Raw genomic sequence first — 19,793 nt, 5'->3', positions numbered from 1 at the left:
GCACATTATCTAACCATTTTCTGGCAGGGTAATGTAATGTTAAAACAGGGTCAGTGTTTTGTTCACAATTAATATCCGTAGAACTAGCTACACTAACTGTTTCCTTGTTGCTAATACGTAGTTCATTTGATTGCTGTCCCATTTTCTTAAGTTCTACCCTACTTACTTTACCTTCCAGGTTCTTCTGTAACTTATCTAGTTCTTTTCGGACTATCACAACTGTATTTTCCTTACATTCATTTTGATGCTCGTGTAAAGTTTCATTAATGTTATCTTGTATGCGAGGTATGGCATTTTCTACTGTCTCTAATTGTGTTTCCACTACAGAAAAGTTTTGTTCCATTTGCTGTTGTGTTTGTGCTAAATCTGCTCAAATCTGATCGGTTTCTGCTGCAATCTTATTCAAAGCAGTAATTAAAATTTTGGCAATATTATCTAATCTATTACTCTGTTCTCGTTCTCTCTGTTTGTGCTCTTGTTCCTTACATTCGCGTTCCTGTTTCTCACTTTTGCGTTCCTGTTTTTCCTTGATTTTCATGTGCTGCAAGAATTTGAACAATTCTCTATGGTAGCGGTTTGAAATTCTTTTACCTTGGATGCTATCTCTTTCTCCTGCAGGGTGTCCAGTGAAAATGGATTTCAAAAATCCCTGACATTTCCCTGTTTTTCCTGACAAAATTAGGATTTTCCCTGACACTATGCTCGTTCCCATTTAAATTCTTATAAACTTTGTCAATATTTTTTACACTATAATATATGTAAAAATATACTGCGAAATTTTAAGCAACAGCAACTGTGTAAATAGGTCTAATACTAAAATACAAAAGGTGAAAAAAAATATATGAAATATGTTTATTGTACTCACATATCACCATGTTCCTCAATTTCTTCAAGAGTTACTCACTAGATGGTTTTGAAAACATAAGTCAGTTCCACTTCATATTTAAAAATAATATATATAGTATTCAAATTAGCTAAGTATGCAATAGTTCCAAACTTAAAACTTTAAAAAAACCTTTTAAATCCAATCACAAATTAAAATTTTAACAAAGGTTTTTCTTAGCAGCACTACTTTTTTAAAGCTTCTATCTGGAAGCTTAATACAGCAGCTTCTTTTTCAGCATCTTCCAAGATTTTCTTTTTCTTAGCTTCCAAAGCAGAGAGTTCAGCAGCTGCTTTTCTTGTTCTTCCTTTTCCTGTAATAACTTCTTCTGTTGTTCCGTGTATTCCTTGTATTTTAAATATGCATTACGAGCAGCATGAATAAATCTTTTAGATACGACAAAATTATCCAGACCTCCAGCTGACAAAATACCATCATGAATTGTACGCTGAGCAATCAGTGAAATGTCCAGCTGATTTTCTACCAAGCACTGTTTGTTTATTGAAAATCCCCTTTCTACTGCTGCGTTGCCATGAGACATAATAAATATCATTTTCAAAAAAGATTTTCACTACAGTAAACATTTAAAAGGTCAAACCAAAACTTATCCAGGCGTACTTTGGATCGGACATGGAGTTTCAAATGTTCCTGCACTGCAGTCAATGAACACAATCTTTTGAATTCCTTCGATATTTTGTCACCTTGAATTCCAGAGAGCCAATTATGACTAACAAATATATCTAAGGCACATGACAGCCTCTTGATCGCCAAATTGGGACTAAGGGCTACAGAAGGATCAGCAAATGAAATGCCTCTTGTCAAGCTGAATGTAAGAGGTGAGCGCTTTAAAATCCTTTTCACACATTCCTGCAGGCATTTTAGACAGTCTGCTCTAAATAATTCCATATCCTTCTGACTTGCATTTTCTGAACATAATGCAGCTCGTGTCCCAAAACCTAAGTCAATTTTTTTACTTGACAAAAGATTATTTGCAGATAAATCTATTTTGCTCAGGGTAGTATTTGCCATTACGTCTGCTTTGACAAATCTAGTCATAAAATTCTTGATGACTGAAGAAAAGTCGGAAAAGAGGTACGGCGCCATGGGGTCATTTGTTTGATATTCTTTGAGAAGTGGTTCAACTTCAGCAGCAACAGATGAAAAAAAAGCAAGTTTAGGTCCAAGTAACACATCTTTAATAGCACTTTTCACTATAACAAAACTAGCACACGTAGGTTCTGTATTTGACTTTAGACCAGCAACATAGTTCCGAAGATTTGGTAAAATTTTCAATGCTCTGTCTGCTACAGGAACATTGTCTAACCAACGAACTGGACAAAATTTTAGAGGAAACAAGCTGGAACCAGTTATTCTAATGTAGTCTGCACGACGAGTGGGGATGTTATGAAACAGGTTGTAAATAGCACGCAAGAATTTAACAATTTCCCAACCAGTTTCCTTCATTGCACCTTTGAAGGCACAGTGTAATGAATGTAAGCCACAAGTGCCGATATCCAATATTACCCCCTCATCAGTACGACCTTCCTTCAAATCTTGCTTCAAGTCTTTTAAAAACCGCAAATTTACATTGGGGCCAACCATCGACACCTGTATAATTTTGTGTAATGTATTCACAGGCAAAGAGTTTTTAAAAGCACTTAACAGGTCTGCTGCAGTCGAATGGCCGAGAAATGCTGATGTAAGATATCGAGTGCAAGTAATTGAATCATCTTCATTCCAGTAACGGACAGAAATGTCCATTTGCTGTTTTTCCCAACTGCAATTTAGCTGCAATTTTGCTGTCTTGATACATCTTACGATGCATTGCTACACTATTTTCTGCATTCCTTAAGGAATTATGAGCCATAACACAATACAAACACCAAAGTATTTCGGCACGTGTTACAGAATCATTTAATAAGTAATTTGTCAATGATTTTGATTCCTTTCTAGCACTGCCACATGTGCACGTGCAAGAACATGTTGCAGATGGGTTTAGATAAGAATTATCAGCATTCGAGGAAGTATCAAGCAGAGATTTAGAACTGCTGACTGGATCTGTTTGGAACAACGGAGGGGAAGATACTTGAGGTGAGCTGGGTACATCAGAACTAAACAATTTTGAAGATTCAGACAAAGGTGAAGAAGACTCTGAAGCAGAATTATTTTGTGACGCTGCTGATGTAGGCCTAGTTGTTTTACAGTACACTGCTATGGATGAACTCATGTGAAATCCTTGCACTCTTCTGCTGTGTTTCACTCCAGATGCATGACTGGTAAGAGCCTGCTTCCCCATATTACTCAGTTCAATCCTGTGATTGCAAAGTTTGCACCAAGCTGCATATGGGCTACCATCAATAGCCTGAGCCCATGAGAGGGATGGGTTCTGGTTTCATTCATCTCTGAATGTAGTTTTTCTGAGTTTTGAAGCCATGTTGTGACCTGTTAAAATAAAATAATTTTTTACCTTTATCACACTAATCTTTAAAATAATATTCTTGTGAGAAAATTAACCTATTTTTCATTAATTAGCAAATAAACGTTTCAGGCACCACAAACACAGATAAAATCAATGCAAGTACATAGGCCTATCAGCACATATTTTCTATACAAAGTAACCGTCAGCTTCAACTTCAAGCATCTTTTATAAGATAGGCCTAGGCCTAATGTAAACTTATGAACTGAAAATAAATCTGAAAAAATATAGGATTATTCCAGCAACAATAGCTTGTTTCAGGAAATAGTCACATTTTATCTACAAAATTGCTGCGTGTTCATGTATTTTAAAAAATTTGCATTGTCTGGCCTGGCCTACTTCGAAGCAAGAAAAATGCCTAACTAACGTAAAATTCAAAAAATAAATAATATAGTACGTTACAACATGACTTGTGTTTGACCCGATTTATAAACTCTGCAAGCACGCATGTCCGAATCAAAAAGTTGAACTCTCACCTTCTTAATGTTCCAGTTTATAAACAGTTTATAAACCGGAACGTGAAAAAAGGTGAGTGTTCTACTTTTTGCTTTACTCAGACATGCGTGCTTGCGGAGTTTACAAACCAAGAACATCACGAACCGTTGCCGAGCGAACGAAACAAATTAGGCAACAGTTTGCGACTTGCCCATAGAGCAACTATAGTAGAGTATACATACATTTTGTTTCTTACCTTTGTTTGGCTGATGATATAATAATTCACTTATCCATCAACAAAAACGATAACCAAAATCAACAAGAGTACACAAATGCGCGCCATTTTGGCCAGCCTAACAGGCCGCAATGTGTACAGCCATGTGCCGATTATAATCGATACGTCGATCATTGTGTGCGCGGCGAATTGAACAATCGATATGCATATTGTATCGTGCTGCTGCGTGAAGAACAAACACGGCCAAAATTTCCAGACGATTTTTAAAAAATCCCTGACATTTCCCTGACTTTTCCCTGACACACGAAATTCCCTGACAATTCCAGGTTTTCCAGGTCGCTGGACACCCTGTCCTGTCGCGGCTGATGATCATTCGATGTATTCACATCGCTAGGAATTCCTGAACTAGTGCCCGCTTCCATTTCTTCGGTCACTAACCTCTCCTCGGCAGCTACGTCTCAACTAGAACTGCTACCGATATTATCCTTGTTTCCTCTGAGGAATTAAGGTGTCTTATTTTTCTTCCTCCGACATAGTGTTAACTGCAAGTTTACCGCTACTCGAGCGGCCCCACGTTGGGCGCCAAACTGTGGAGCCAGCTAGTGTCTAAAATGAAATTATCTAATTTATTTAATAATTTCCTCAATTCTAGCCGAACTCTCCCAGTATCAAGAATTGTGTTACGATACTTGAGTGTAAAAGTCAAGGTAAGGTGTTTCAAAGGTACGTTAAATAATAATATCGTAATTTTAGACCTTGGAATTAAGTGTAATCAAAATCCAAATGTATTGTTTATATTCATGTGTAGTGCGTGTTATGACGGTGACAATACCCTTTGACATATATAAAACAACACGTAACATGAAGATTACCTTAAACTACCTTATTCTAAGCTTCAGATGGAATTTGATATGACTATCAACTTCTAGCATCCAACAATTCTATTAACACTTGAGTGAGTTGTTTTCACTATCAAATGTTAAATATTTACGTGTAATTTAAAGTATTTCATACAATTAAAGTCACACATTAAAATGAAAGGTAAAATTAGTAAGTTATCAATTCTTAACTAAAATCAGTCCTGTAGAGCATGGACCACTGGGTACGTTCAAACAGTACTTGTCAGAAAAAGATAACACATTATTATACTACCAAATTCCATCTGTACTGAGTCATACTATCATGATCGGGATCGCAATTCTGGGATTTGATTATAAATCTAAAGATGAACAAGTTAGGAATGTTTTCTTTACAGAGGATATCCATTATAATACTAAAAAGTCCAGATTGGTCAAAACAATGTTTGTTACGCTTAAATTGAAATTAGTTCAGGGACTTCTATACGGCGAGTCTTCGGTTGATGGGGTAAGGGACCAAACCTTGATGTAGGATAACCACGAGACGTGTAGGCTCTCGGAGACTCCTTGGTTCAACACGTCAAGGACTGCGGTAGTTGGGCAGCTCCTCCGTCCTCTAGCGTGCGGCAGGAATACGCGCCGTAACACCTCTGTCCTTCCGGATATGGTCTGCGACAGGACTGGACTGCGCGACGTTCATCCTTCCTGGGCTCGAACTGTGACTTCTCATTTTGACGGGATTCTTTTTTCTTCGTATTACAAACGGTATTCAATCTTTGTAGTAGTCATAGAATATCAAGTGAATTTGGCAATCTCTTGAAGATGGATTTCCTAAGATTTCTCTTCTTAGAAATAATTATTTAAAATCTTCGTATTTGAGTATAATCTTCCGTAGATTAAATATCGTTATTCTCTTACAAACTCAACTACTATTTGTAGTAGCAGTTTTTTCAAATCTTCGAATGAATGTATTAAATTATCTATCAATTTAAAAATGTGTTGCGATTTTTCTGCTGTCTCAATCAAGTTGCCATTTGTTCTAAAAGAATATTTTGTTCTCACGTATAAATGATTTTCTTTCATTTGTTTTAAAACAAAAGATAATAAAATTACTGACCATTTCTGACATGTTCATCTTTAAATTAATCGTTAATTCAAAATACTACTGCTATACTAACTTTGACAATATTTAAAAATAAAAGAAACATAGAGTAAACATAGACAAACAATAACAAAAGAAATTTACAGTCTGGGTTGATCACAGAGTCCAAATAAACATAAGAAATGAAATATAAAGAAACTAAATAAATATTACATGAAATTAAATATTTACTTTCTATAAAGCGTAAATATTGCCTTTATACCGTATACATATTATTTTTTTTTACCATTTCGATCCCCAAGAGAGAAAAGACCACCCTTGTTCAATAATAACAAGCACACTCTTTACAGCAATTATGTCATAAATGAAATGTTGGAGTAGAAAGCGAAGGAAATCTCATGCATATACAATGTTTGGGTCTCAAAAATACATTGAGATAGAAATGTTATGATAGAGTATAGTGCCAATTCACAGACATTTACAATGTTGAGAGAGGGAGTACACTGTTGCATGGCTACATGTACTCAAACTCCTCTCCCCTCTCTTTCTCTAGCTGGTTTATTTTTAGATTCTCCTTCTTGCAGAGCACCAGAACAGCAGCACAGGCGGCAGATGTAGCTTAACGGCATAGTTTGTGTTGCCTTAAACACAATGCTGAGCTATTTTAATTAACAATTTATATTTACTCGTGACATTTATTAAAAACCAACACAGGCTAGTTATTTAAGCACACAGTCAACCACAACAGTGCAAAGTTAATTTTTTTGTTGCCAAAAATGGAAAATTTGTATGTGGATCACAATACATTTTTTATTAAACAAAAAATCGGCATAAAATCTGTAACTCATACATGGGTAAATACAGTATTTTGTAATTTTTATGAATGATTGATATCGGATTCTTTATGAGCCCCTGATGCGTACACATATGCTTACGTGCTATCAGTTAAATCACTCACATTTGAATAACTAATGTTTCTAGGTATTTGTCCTTTCGAAGATGCTCATAATTATTTCTTCTTCGATACCTGTACTTGATTACAGAATTGTCTGGTTATTGTACCAGTTTGAATTTATCATATGAATGAACTTGATATGAGAAATTATATGTTCTTTTACAAACAGGAATTATAACTCACAGGTGCTCCTAATATAAGGGACGAACGTCCGCTCTTGAGTTGATTTATCTTATATGATTTATCTTATTACTTTTTATCTCCTCAGCGGGTTGAAGCCTTCTCTGACGGAGATATGGTCACAATACTGTATGGTCAATGTATGCTTAATGTTTTTTCAGGTATACCCAAAAAGAATGATGGCATTTTATTTTTAAAATTGGTTTTATTGCTGACGCCCCCTCCACTCCCTTGGAATGGAGGGGGAGCCCTCGTAGTCTCTGTAGGCAATGCTCAGAACACTGTACAGGTCTGATGATGTCACTGGGAGCCCAAGCATCTTTGGTTCCTCACTGATATTTAACGGCAATAGTTCATTATATCTTAAAGGGGCCTTTGTTAAAAGAGCTCCTTGCGCACCTATGTGGGTTCTTTGAGTGGGGGGTGGGGGGGGAATTTAATTTCCCCTCCTTCAGTAGATGCTACGCCTTGCACCATCCGGCTTGAGGGCAAGCTTCGTGTGCATGGGATCAGCTGACTCCGGAGTATTTTCTGTTAGAATCAGACACAGACACTTGACAGACTCTCTATCTTTCGAACAGCCAGAAAGTATCATGTAAGTTCTGAATTCCTCTAAGTATTATTACGTGCGTGGGTTTAAATGACACTACCGAGAGCCTGGTGCTACAATAAAGGACCAGTAACATCACCACTGAACTGTGAATAATATTTTCCAATGTGTTAAATCTATCCTGCCACATGTGTGCAAGAGACGTGTGAAGGGGCATGTCCAAGGGCCTAAACACGTGTACCAACCAGCAATAACGGCCAGATTCCGGCTACTGGTCTCTCGATGCGGTTACGTGTCCAGTGGTCACAGGGACTGAACTTCCATCTCCATGGGAGGCTGCTCTCCGAGAGCTGGTACCGTACAAACCAGAACATCACTGACCAATGAGCAACATGGAGACCGGCCCGTGTCAACTTGAAGTATAAATAACTAACTTTAAATGTAACAATATTCAATAATACACTAGTATTAGCAACATTCATCATAATCAGTTCTTTTATTTAAGATACAGTAGAGTCTCACTAATCCGGACTTGTCCGGACCGGACCCTGTCCGGATCACCGAAAGTCCGGATCATCCATAATCAACTTTAAAATGTATCAAAAACAAGTTTTATAGGCTAAATAAAAAATCTTTATGCTTAAAAATCAACTGCGTTTTATTATAAGGTACTTAAGAAACTATATACATATGTATGTAACATATATAAAACAATAATATGTATTGTACATACCTACATGTAATTAAAAAGTATAAAACAATTAAAGTTTAAAAACAATTAATTTACTCGAAAAAGTCTGTAATATTCTTTTGTTTTAAAGAAGATTGCCGTCGTTTTGCCGTGCGATCTCGTAGGCGCCTCAACGTCAGTAGCTCAGCAGATGTTGTGTCGCTTTGCTTCTCAAAGTAACTCAGCAACCCCTCCAGCATTGTAGTCGCTTCGCTATGAGTTGGGCCAGCTGATTCCTCCGTACCTCCATCGTCATCTTCCGAACTGTCTATTTCAGTTGCTGTGTTTGCAATGCATGCCTCCACGATTTCATCTTCACTTAACATTTGATGACCAATACCGTTGTCATCGTTAATCCATTCTGATATGTCATTCTCCTCTATGTTGACACAACCCTCCAACTGTTGAAAAACATGTACAAAATCAAAGCTAGTTGAAGTTGGTTGAGTTTCGTCTTGTCCCTGTTTTTCCTGTGAAATGCTTGGCCACAAATTTTTCCAGCTTTTTTGAAGAGTTGACGGCTTAATTTCTTCCCATGCTTCTGCAGCCAAGTAAATGACAGTCTTCATTGTCACTTTCTTAATATGATCCATTAAGTTAGCTGACGGGTCTGCTTCTTGTTGCTCTAAAAGAAACATGATCATTTTTTTCCTATATCGCCATTTTATTGCTTCAATCACCCCTTGATCCATTGGTTGTATCAAAGCAGTCACGTTTGGTGGCAGAAATTTTACGAAAATTTCACCGTCTCACAATTCTTCTTCACTCGAGTGGCATGGTGCATTATCAATTAACAACACAGCTTTTTCTGGGCGGTTTTCGTCTCTCAAAAACTTTTTTGTTTTAGGAACAAATGTTTCAAAAAACCAAGCTTTAAAAATTTTGCTGTCCATCCATGCTGATTTTTGTGAAGTGTACTGGGCTGGAAGAGCATTTCTATTAAGATTTTTAAGGGCCCTAGGCTTAGCCGATTTGCCTATAACCAATAGTGGAATTTTCAAGATGCCAGAAGCATTACTACAAGGAAGCAAAGTTACTCTTTCTTTTTTTACCTTATGACCTTTGGCTACAGAATCCAATTTTGATGCTAATGTTTTTTTTGGAAGCATTTTGTAATTTAATCCCGTTTCATCAGCGTTAAACACTTGGCAAGGCTCTAAGTTTTCATCTTTAACAAACTTTTCAAATTTTACTTTAAAGTCTTCACTTGCACTATTGTCACCTGACAACATTTCACCACTTACACTAAGTTCACGAATACCGTGTCGATCTTTCCAACGAGATAACCATCCCACATTGGCAGTAAAAGCAGGGTCACCTTTTAATTTTTCATTGAGTTTGAGCGCGAACGCTTGTAATGTTACGCCCGACAGCGGAACGCCTTGTTCACGTTGTTGGCAAAACCAAATGTACAAAGCCTCGTCTAAAGTTTCATTTTTTGGTATTTTAACGTGCTTCTGTTACCCAGACTGTCCTTACTCACCATTTTAGCACAAAAATCTTCAATTTCTTTCCGATTTTTTTTTCCAATCAGAAACAGTTTGTTTTCCCACTCCTAGATCTTGCGCGATTCTAGTTAATGATTCACCCGCATCAATACAAAATAAGGCTTGGAGTTTTTGCTCCATAGTTACAGTCACTTTCTTACGTTTAGTGGCCATTACGTTGCTCTTAATAAGTGTACACAATACAATGCTCGCACTGAATAAAATTAAACTGTCACAAACACTTGTCACCAGCACGAGTAACCATCGACTGAAGGGAACAAAACAAAACAACTCGCAGGTATAGATAGAGTGAGTCACTTCTTGGAAAACACGATGAGCGGAAAACTAGCGGTAATACTCCCGGCTACTGAGGGCAAGAGGACCCTCTCTTACAAATATATTTTCTTATTTTCCTTTGTCACAATATTCTTATTCATCATTTACGTATTTTTTATATCCGTCCGGATTAACCGGATGTCCGGACTAGCGGGGTCAGAATTAGCGAGACTCTACTGTATAACCACAAATAAGTACAGTAGAGTCCCGCTAATCCGAACCCCGCTAATCCGAAAATCCACTTAATCCGAACAGGGCTAGGACAAAAAAATAATTTTTATAACAATTAAGAACTAGGAAAAGTAAATAAAAACAAGTTTTTTCAAGTAATGTTGTACGTTTATTAATATGTACATAAGAAACATATATATTATCTATTTCACTGTCTAACTGAAAAGAGAAAAAAAAATAGAATTACGTACATAGTACTTAAATACATATGTACATATTGAAAATTTTTGAATTTGAATTTTTACATACTATATGTATAATTCATGTTCTGTACAGGATTGAAACAAAGCAAAATGTAAAAAAGCAAATCAATATCTAAGAGGTAGCAGTAATCTTCCTTTGACACAATGCACTAAATCGGCTTGAAGATGCAATATTTCGCAAACGCAGCATAAACATAACATATGTTGGGGTTGCATCGACATGTTGCTTGACGTAAAGTCAGATCAAGGGCACTGGCTGCGGCAGTGTAAGAAACAACATTAGTTGGTGCGTTTCCTTCCTTCTCACTGTCGTCTGCATCGAGATCAGTTGACATTCCCTGCACAGCTGCTACAATATCTTCATCTGTGTATTGCTCTTGGTCACAGTCGTCAATGGCCGTCCACTTTTCAACGCACTCTTCTGCATTTTCGCAACCTGGTACAATTTGTTTGACAGTTGAAAAAGTTCTAACTTTTCTTTTTGTGGGGGGGGGGGGGGGGGGGAGAGAGGACCGTTTGGACAAACTCTAAATATCAGGCCAGAGATTTTTCCATGATTTCTGTGAAGATTCCTTTTGTGTTTTCTCCCAAGATTTTGCTACCCAGTAAATAACATCTTTGAGGTGATTTTCTTGAGTTTATGCAAGATTGTCAGTTCTTCATTCTCTTCAAGCAGGCTACGATGAAGCATTTTTCTGTAATTCTGTTTCAAAGCCTGCAAAACTCCGTGGTCCATTGGCTGCAAAATTGAAGGGACGTTTGGTGGGAGAAAAATGGCTTTGATATCACCGCAAACAAGTTGCATTTCTTCAGGATGTGACGGAGCATTGTCTATGAGTAACAAAGCACTAGGAGGCAATCCATTTTCTTTGTTAAAAGCCTTTACTTTTGGCACAAATTGTTTTTCAAACCAGTCTTGGAACAAGACATGATCCATCCAAGCTTTCTTTTGGTTTTTGTAAAATACAGGGAGAGTGTTCGTGTCCATGTTTTTAAAACAGCGTGGTTTTGCAATTTGCCGATAACCATCAGTGGAAGCTTATTTGTGGCAGAAGCGTTGTAGCTGGCTAACACAGTTAGGCGTTGTTTATCCATTTTAAACCCTGGTGCAGATTTTTCCTCTTGTGATGCAAGACTTTTGGTAGGCAATGCTTTATAGTTAAGTCTCGTCTTATCCGAATTATAAACTTGCTGTAGCGAGTAGGAAGAAATGATATCTTTGAACTCCTCAAGGTATTCAATAGCTGCTTTGTTGTTCACTGACTGTTTCTCCCCAGTTATTGTAAGCTGCCTGATTCCAAGTTGTTTCTTCCATCGGTCTAAATAACCGCAACTAGTCGTAAATGATGCGTCACCATCCATGAGCATGTTCAATTGAAGCGGTTTTTCTTGAATCAGAGGGCCAGTCTTAGGCATTCCTTTTTGTCTTTCTTGGGTAAACCATAAAAAAAGCACTTCGTCCAATTTTTTGTAAGAAGACACTGTCGTTTAGCTACGATTTTCAATAATTTTTTTCACTTGTAGTACAAAACTACTCAATTTTACCTCTGTTCTTTTTCCAATCGGAAATGGTTGCTTTGCGGACACCAAATTCTTTCGATAACAGAGTGGCACTTTCACCTTTGTCAAGTCTTTTCAGCACTTCCAGTTTTTCTTTTAATATACACGAGTTATGTTTACGCTTGCTTGTCATGATGACCAACAGCAGAACAAGCACAGAATGTAAAAAAAACCACACTACACACCGCTCACAAGGGCTCACAAAACACAGGGCCAGTGCGCAGTAGCAGGTGACACAGCAGTAGCATGTGACACCCTGACTGTCTGACTCATCATAGTTGGGAACGGAAGAGAGGAATGCGTAAGCCTATGCCGGAAGGAGGATGGGGGCTTTGTTTACTCTGGTTGAAGGTCACTGCCCTTCCGCTAATACACACTCACGAACCGCCCTTCATTTTGACCTAATGTTGTCACGTAATGTAGGCTGTTGGATTTGTTAAACTCTGAGTATTTGAAATTGCAGTTTAGGCTATGTGAGCAATTAAAAGTATTATATGATACTAAATATGTACGCTAAATAATAAAGGTGTATTTTCGTCTGACCTTTTGTATATATTTGACATATCAGACACTAAATACGCCTCAAAAAGATAATATATGGCATTATTTGACAAATTTCCGCCTAATCCGAATTTTCGCTAATCCGAACAGGGATAGGTCCCAATTAGTTCGGATTAGCAGGATTCTACTGTGCGACATTTAAAAAAAAGCCTTATAAATTACTTATTTGGCAACTAAATACTCACTTGAGTGTGTGTATAATGGGGAGGGGGGGATGTTTACATTTGCCAATTATAATATATTTACTATCATTTATTTACCATTAGTAATATATTTATCAGTGATATCACACTACTGTTCTATTGTTTGCTGATGATCTCAAAATTTATAGAAAATTGATTTATCTAATGATTGTCGTACTTCAAACTGATGTTATAGAAATTAATAGTTGGTGCACACTTAATATTGTTACTCTTAACAAATATAAATCTAAAATTACATTCTTTACTAGAAAACATCACCCAATTTAGTATGACTATTAATTGTATGACATTCAAGTTTTTAATACTCCAACTATAAAAAATCTTTGCATCATTTTGGATTCGAAACTATATCACCGTCATTATGTAGATTATTTCGTGTCTTGTTCCCATAGAACCCTAGCCTTAACTAAATATACAACTGTTTATGCTTAAAATTCAGATTCCAATCTTTCATTTTATTTAGCATTAGTTAAGATCCAAATTATAATACAGTTAAGTAATTTGGAACAACATAAATGGATTGAATAATAATAAAATTAAAAACATACAAAACTAAATAATAAAACTTATTTCTCAAAAACATTTTCCCTAACCTATTTTTGCTTCTCTTTCTTAATGTAGAGCCTATTAGCTCTACTTATTATTTATAACTGTTATATCTCTAGAATAAATTGTTAGTATTTTATTAATAATTATGGGATTAAAGAGTTCCCCAATTCAATAGTCAAATTTTGTTCTCACTGTTTACACTCCTAACAAAAATTATCTTATTTTTAAACTAATCTAAAATTTTAAAAAAAATATATATATATGATTATTTTGTTCTTTAATTCAGTTATATTTCGTAAATAGATATCAATACATAAATTTTAAGTGAAAAAAAAAAAGTTTTCAAACAATTATAACATAACCACTCATTATGTATAACCTTTTATTAGCCATAATGTAAATTTTATGTTACATGGTTATGCGTTTCTTTTGTGTTACATTAGGCATTATTGGCCCTTGTATTTTTCATTATGTTTGTCTGTTCTTTGTATTAACATCTTGGTTATTTAACTGCTTGTATTTCCCGTTGTGGTCCCTGCAAGAATGTGGTCATAACTGCTTGTGTATGTTCACTATTTGCAGTTAGTGCCTAACTGTTGCGATGCTTCTCTTCAGGTGGTGCCTGCCTGCTCTTGGTGTCTACCAGAAAGCAGTGCCTGCGTACTTGCAGCGACTACATTGTCTTATGTATTTTTGTGTGTGTCGTGTCCACAGTTAAAAGTTCTCCAACTGTTGGTGGGCATGTGACAAATGAAAATTAATAATACCTGTATAGTATTATGTAAAATCATTTTAGAATTTATTTCTTACATTATTAATCCTAGGAATGTCTAGAAAAGTGCACATTGATAATTTTCTGCATCAATTTTGCACATAAACTAGATAATGTCTAAAACTCACTTGTATCTGCCAGCTTTCTTCACAATATGATATGTATCTACACCATCTGCAGTCATTGTTATGTCATCTGCAGAAATAAAAATAGAACAATTATATTGATAGTTTTTAAAAAAAAATAATGTTAAGGTTGACAATCAGCAATATCACAGCATTTTTAAAATATTTTTAGTAACGATACATAAATACAAGAAAGGTTTTAGTTTAGGTTGCATGAGAAGATGCCTTAAAAAGAGAAGGAAAAATCTACCAAAAAAATTTATTTTGAGACACAGGCGTGGGAAACATTCATTTTTGATTAAAAGTTGAATAAGAAAAAAATGTATTTTTGTATATGAAAGATGCAAAGGTTTAAAGATTTTTCTCTTAGTGACTGCTAAAGGCATTTTTGTGCACAGCCTTCTATTTTTAAGCTTTTTTATTATTAATTTATAACAAAATATCTGCCACAGAGAATACTTATGGCTTTTTGATTATGCTGACTGCACACTCATTAATTTTCATATAGAACAATCAAATACACTAAAAACTAAAAACCAATACTGGACAGTTCTATGACTAACATTGGCAAGCAAGCATGCAACAAATTGCTTAACTAAAATATGTTACATTACAATATTAATTAATAAATAAATAGTTAAATAATGTACATATTTTATTATCTGGTGACTATATATTTTTTTACATCTAAGAACATTTGAAGAACTAGAAGATTCTCGAAAAAGAAAATAGTTTCTTTACTTTCCTAATGTTAGTAAGTATTGTATACTTCCAACAAATAAATGTTAATACTGCACACATCATCTGCCATCTATTGGATAGGTGTGGCAAAAACCAGGTTTGTTGCACTAAAATCATGGAGCTATCCAGTATTTGTCTCTAGTGTATTTGACACCCAAATTTGTTTTTCAAAACTAGGTACAAAACACAAATTACAAGTACTTCAAAACTAAATACAAACCAAAGTAATGCAATGCATTAAAAATGAAACAGAAATCAGAAGCACTACTATTAAGTATCTAGTGTAGATTTAACTAAGCACTGGGGCCATAAAAAAGTCATTTGCCATGAAACAAATTTTTTACACAGGATTGTCAAGTTTTAAAATATCTGTGCTGAAATGATTAAGCTTGCAAAATAACCGAGGCTGTAAATACAAATATTTGTTCTTTATTCTTCATTCCTTTCACATTGATTTCATACTTTCTTATATCACTATCTTATTCAACACTAGTTTTTACCCACGGCTTCGCTCACGTTGATATCCTTAAATAATTATCAAAGATCATTGCAAAGAAAATAAAATAATATAGTAATTTTTTTTTTAATTGTGAGACTGGGATCATCAGTATTTAAAAATTCTAACATACAATTTAGTTTAAAAAACTGAAAACATGTTTTATTGAAATATGTTTCACTATTACAAAAAAATAAATAATTTTAAATAATAACATTTTAAATGTTCAAAGTATTAACCTATAATAAATTAATTTTTCTTTAAAAGAGCTTAAATCAGAGTATTATTCTAGGATACTCCTGTATATGTTATAAGTTTTTCTGTGCGGTGCAAACATGTGTAGATTTTGGGCATTGGACACACGCAAACAGGCTACATATAGTTGGCCATGGGAAAAGCACGGCTTTACCAAATGCACCCCTGCTACCTGCAATACTTGCCCTTGTGCTTTGTTGATGGTAACAGCAAAACTAAGTCTGACAGGAAACTGAACTCTATTGAATTGGAACTGTAGATCAGTGGGGATAATTGGAATTTGAGGTATGATGACACTTCCCCTTTACAGACACCTGTTAAAATTGTTGGCACCAAGTATATTCTGCCCCAATGTATGATCCGAAGCCTCGTTCCATTACATAGTCGAGGAGCATCTAGATTTTGCATAAGCATGACTTGTACATTTAGTTTCATTTGAAGTTTATGTGAGGGTACACCCAAAAGTTCAAGTGATGATTGTATCTATTGACAAATACTCCTTCATTTCCCCTTGCACCTCTTTTATCATATAAGTGTTGATTTTATTAACTATAACATTTTTTGGCACTAATATTGCTCTTGCACACAACCACCATTCAAATTTTGTTGCAAGTCCGGGAAAACTTGGGTAATAAGATCCACATCATTTTCTACTAAATTACAAAATTCTCTTAAAAGTAAAATATAACCTTCAACATAAACGTCCAAACAACCATCACCATTACAGTATTAGATTGGTGAATTATTTAATTCACTTATTTAAATGCCACATGGCGTTAAATTTTATTCAACTTACTCAATCTCTCAGTCGGACAATCATACATACCAATATAAATTTTTTTGCCCTTCAAAAAAAATATATTTTTTTTAATATATAAAATGTGTCCTATGTTCTTTACTATACCATTGAAAATATTTGCACAAAATTTCACGATTATCGGTTGAGTAGTTTCCACGTGAAAGCGTAACAAACAAACAAACAAACAAACTCACATTTATAATATTAGTAACGTCGTCCGTCATCATCATGCAAAGCATTTTTAAAACTGTCAACACACTAAGTATTGTGAGTACTGTAAATTGTCAAGGCCATGAAAAATTGATGCATTAAAAAATTATTCCAAATAAAATTAAACTTTTTTTTTTTTGACATTATGACCACAGCTCTTGGTATACAGCACTTGGTGGGAGTAATTTTGTGAATGTGATGGAAGTCAAGGAATGAAAATTTTTAACAACCACAGTGGTGCCATCTGTGGTGGATGGACGAAACAAAGTTCACAATGACCAAGGGAAACTTTATAGTATTAACTGTTTAGTGAATTTTAACCAGATGAGCAGTATTTTAATAAAATTCTGTCAAAAATTTGGTCCAAAGCAGTGGTTTAGAATTTTTTTTCCAAGTCTTTTTCACTTTTATCAGTGCAGTTATATTATATGGTTTAAAATGTCAAATCTGCAAATTGATTTCATAGTCGACGTAGCTTACTCCGGCAGCAAATTCTAGCAGCGGGTGTGGAACCTACATGTGATTCGCATCCAGAAATTTGCATGTAATTATCCTGCTCTACATTATTTTAAAGAATTCTACATTAAATTTTGTGTCCAATTTTTATATAAGTTTAATTGCAACATGAGAACACATTTGCTCGTTACCAAGTTTAGATTTTACACGTCACTGTACATATTGAAAGACTTGCTCACATTATTTTTTCTTTTACAATCACTATACTTCAAAGAAAATTTATAATCTATGGAGGGTCAATCCATTTCAAGTGGTTTAGTACATGTCACTTAACCATTTCAAAAAACATTAAATTTTTTTGTTAATGATGTTCTCCATACATTAGATGCTTGAAAAACGTTTATAATTATCTTTGATTACTTGTTAAACTACCTTGTTTCCGTATGCTTCAAATTTCATCTCGAACTTGACATGAAGGTTACAAAAATTGAAGCTTTGAAAAGTTTTTTTGCAAGGGTTTAAAAATTAGGCCTACAATTTTCTTTGCAAGTATGTACCTCTGTTTGGATAGTTTATGTAAAAAATAAGTAACCCCTGAAATTGGGCTCGTTTTCATCTTGTAGCAGCAGAAATATACTACTTTTCCCATTCTTTTTTGTTAACAAATATAGGTGCTAAAATCTCAGCTGCAGGAAGCATTTAACATTTTAATTTTGCACATAGTCAAGTACTATATGGAAGTAAAATCCAATAAAAAATTTTAATTTAATAGTCCACTGGAACAAGAGTTATACAAAGTAAAAAAAACTTCAAAAAATACAAAAGATCAAGTAACATACAACCAAAAGATAAGTTGTAGACTACTTTTAAGCCTTGTACCACATAAACGACAGCCTTGCAAGATATTTTTGAGCTAGTAAGCCTGCTCATTATCTTAAGTGAAACAAAACTGCACCAGAGGGTGATATGATTGTTTAATATATATTAATTACCACCACCAGTAAATTACTTATATAATCAGTTTTGGCAGAGAAGTAATCTGGAAAAGAGAAAGAATGAGTACCATAATTAAGTAATTTAATGGTCAACCTTAACTGTTTGCTGCACTACATACATATTCACACATGTATTTATGCAGAGGCAAATATAATACATTTATGTATTATTTTTGGTATTGCATGAATGTCAAAACTCCACACAATGCTATCAAGACTCAGGACACCAACACTACCCACCTCCATGAACACATAAGTCACAGTTGTATTTATCCAGTGTTTCAAGAGTTGTGACGTAAGGTGCTCCTTCAACAACTTCATCCACCCACTTGATAGCTCGCACCATTTTATACCTACAAGTGATAAAAACATTTTTACCATTATCAAGAACAATGTGTTTACAAAACCATACTTTATGTACACATTATTAAGTTTTGAATCTCATTTGGTTAAATTCACTTACAATTATGAATTTAAAACTTACATGATATTATAAGTTACTTACTGCAGTAAGCCATCAGCTAGCTGACTGTTGGTGAGTGTTCCAAAATTAATTTAAACTATCAAAGATCATACCAAGATCCAACCCCCCCACATAGCCAAGTGGTCTTAGACAAATTGTCTATTAACCACAATTTATTGTCATAAGTAGACAGTATGTAATGTTTAAAAATTTTTATGTATCTTCTTTTATCTTTTTTTAAACTTTCAAAACTAAAACTTGAAATTTTAAAAGCTTTAAAAAGTTGTAGTTCAGACCATGGCTAGTAGGATGTCTAAGGTCCAAGCAAGGACCAACATGAAATATCAGGGCCATCAGAGAAACTAATAGTCCAGTCGGTATAGGGTTTGGACCTTGCATTAAATCGGAACTTAATGAAACTTGGAGGGGTTTTTTGTGTGTGCCATGTAGAGCTATACTCAAGTTTTCTACCGAAAAATCCTTGTGGAAAATTTGTGGCGGCCGAAAAACCGAAAAATTTTGGCACTCGTTTCACTTTTTTACTAATTACTTAAAATCAGTGGTTCTTAAAAAAAATATACTCTTGCCAAAATAAAATAAAATAAGATTTTACGTCGAATAACTTCTTTAAACGTCAAAATCGGTGCAGCCGTTTAGACGCAATTGATCGTCAAAGTTCTGAAATCTTGACTAATTTGGCTAAAAAGTGGGTTATGCTCAAGTTACAATACCTGTATTGCAATAATAGCTAGGTACTCAAAATGAAGAATGTCACATAATGAAAGTTTTAGAGCATCAAATTCCATGTAAGAAAAGCTCCTACAATTTCATTACGCTTACCCCAGCGTTGAGCTAAAATAAAAGAAAAACATAAAAGAACAGTACTTATGTTTTAACCACGTAACCATTTATTATGTGCAATAAATAGTATTTAAGTAAGTGAAATAA

General features: G+C 34.9%; 1 protein-coding gene across 3 annotated transcripts in view; it reads right to left on the bottom strand.

Annotated features, from left to right (window-relative positions):
- Positions 1 to 19,793, bottom strand: part of LOC134543606 (ethanolamine-phosphate cytidylyltransferase) — a 60,600-nt gene that overhangs the window by 21,673 nt on the left and 19,134 nt on the right. For all 3 annotated transcript variants that reach the window (XM_063388385.1, XM_063388387.1, XM_063388386.1), the window contains 2 exons: positions 18,623 to 18,735; positions 14,434 to 14,500 (listed from right to left, as the gene is read on the bottom strand). In XM_063388385.1, the coding sequence (XP_063244455.1) occupies positions 14,434 to 14,500; positions 18,623 to 18,735 (180 nt within the window). The remainder of the gene's footprint in view (positions 1 to 14,433; positions 14,501 to 18,622; positions 18,736 to 19,793) is intronic.

Source organism: Bacillus rossius, chromosome 1, assembly GCF_032445375.1.
Source record: "Bacillus rossius redtenbacheri isolate Brsri chromosome 1, Brsri_v3, whole genome shotgun sequence".
In the NCBI taxonomy this organism is placed as follows: domain Eukaryota; kingdom Metazoa; phylum Arthropoda; class Insecta; order Phasmatodea; family Bacillidae; genus Bacillus; species Bacillus rossius.
The sequence above is the reverse complement of the archived record's forward strand: the minus strand, read 5'-3'. Positions and strand labels throughout refer to the sequence as shown.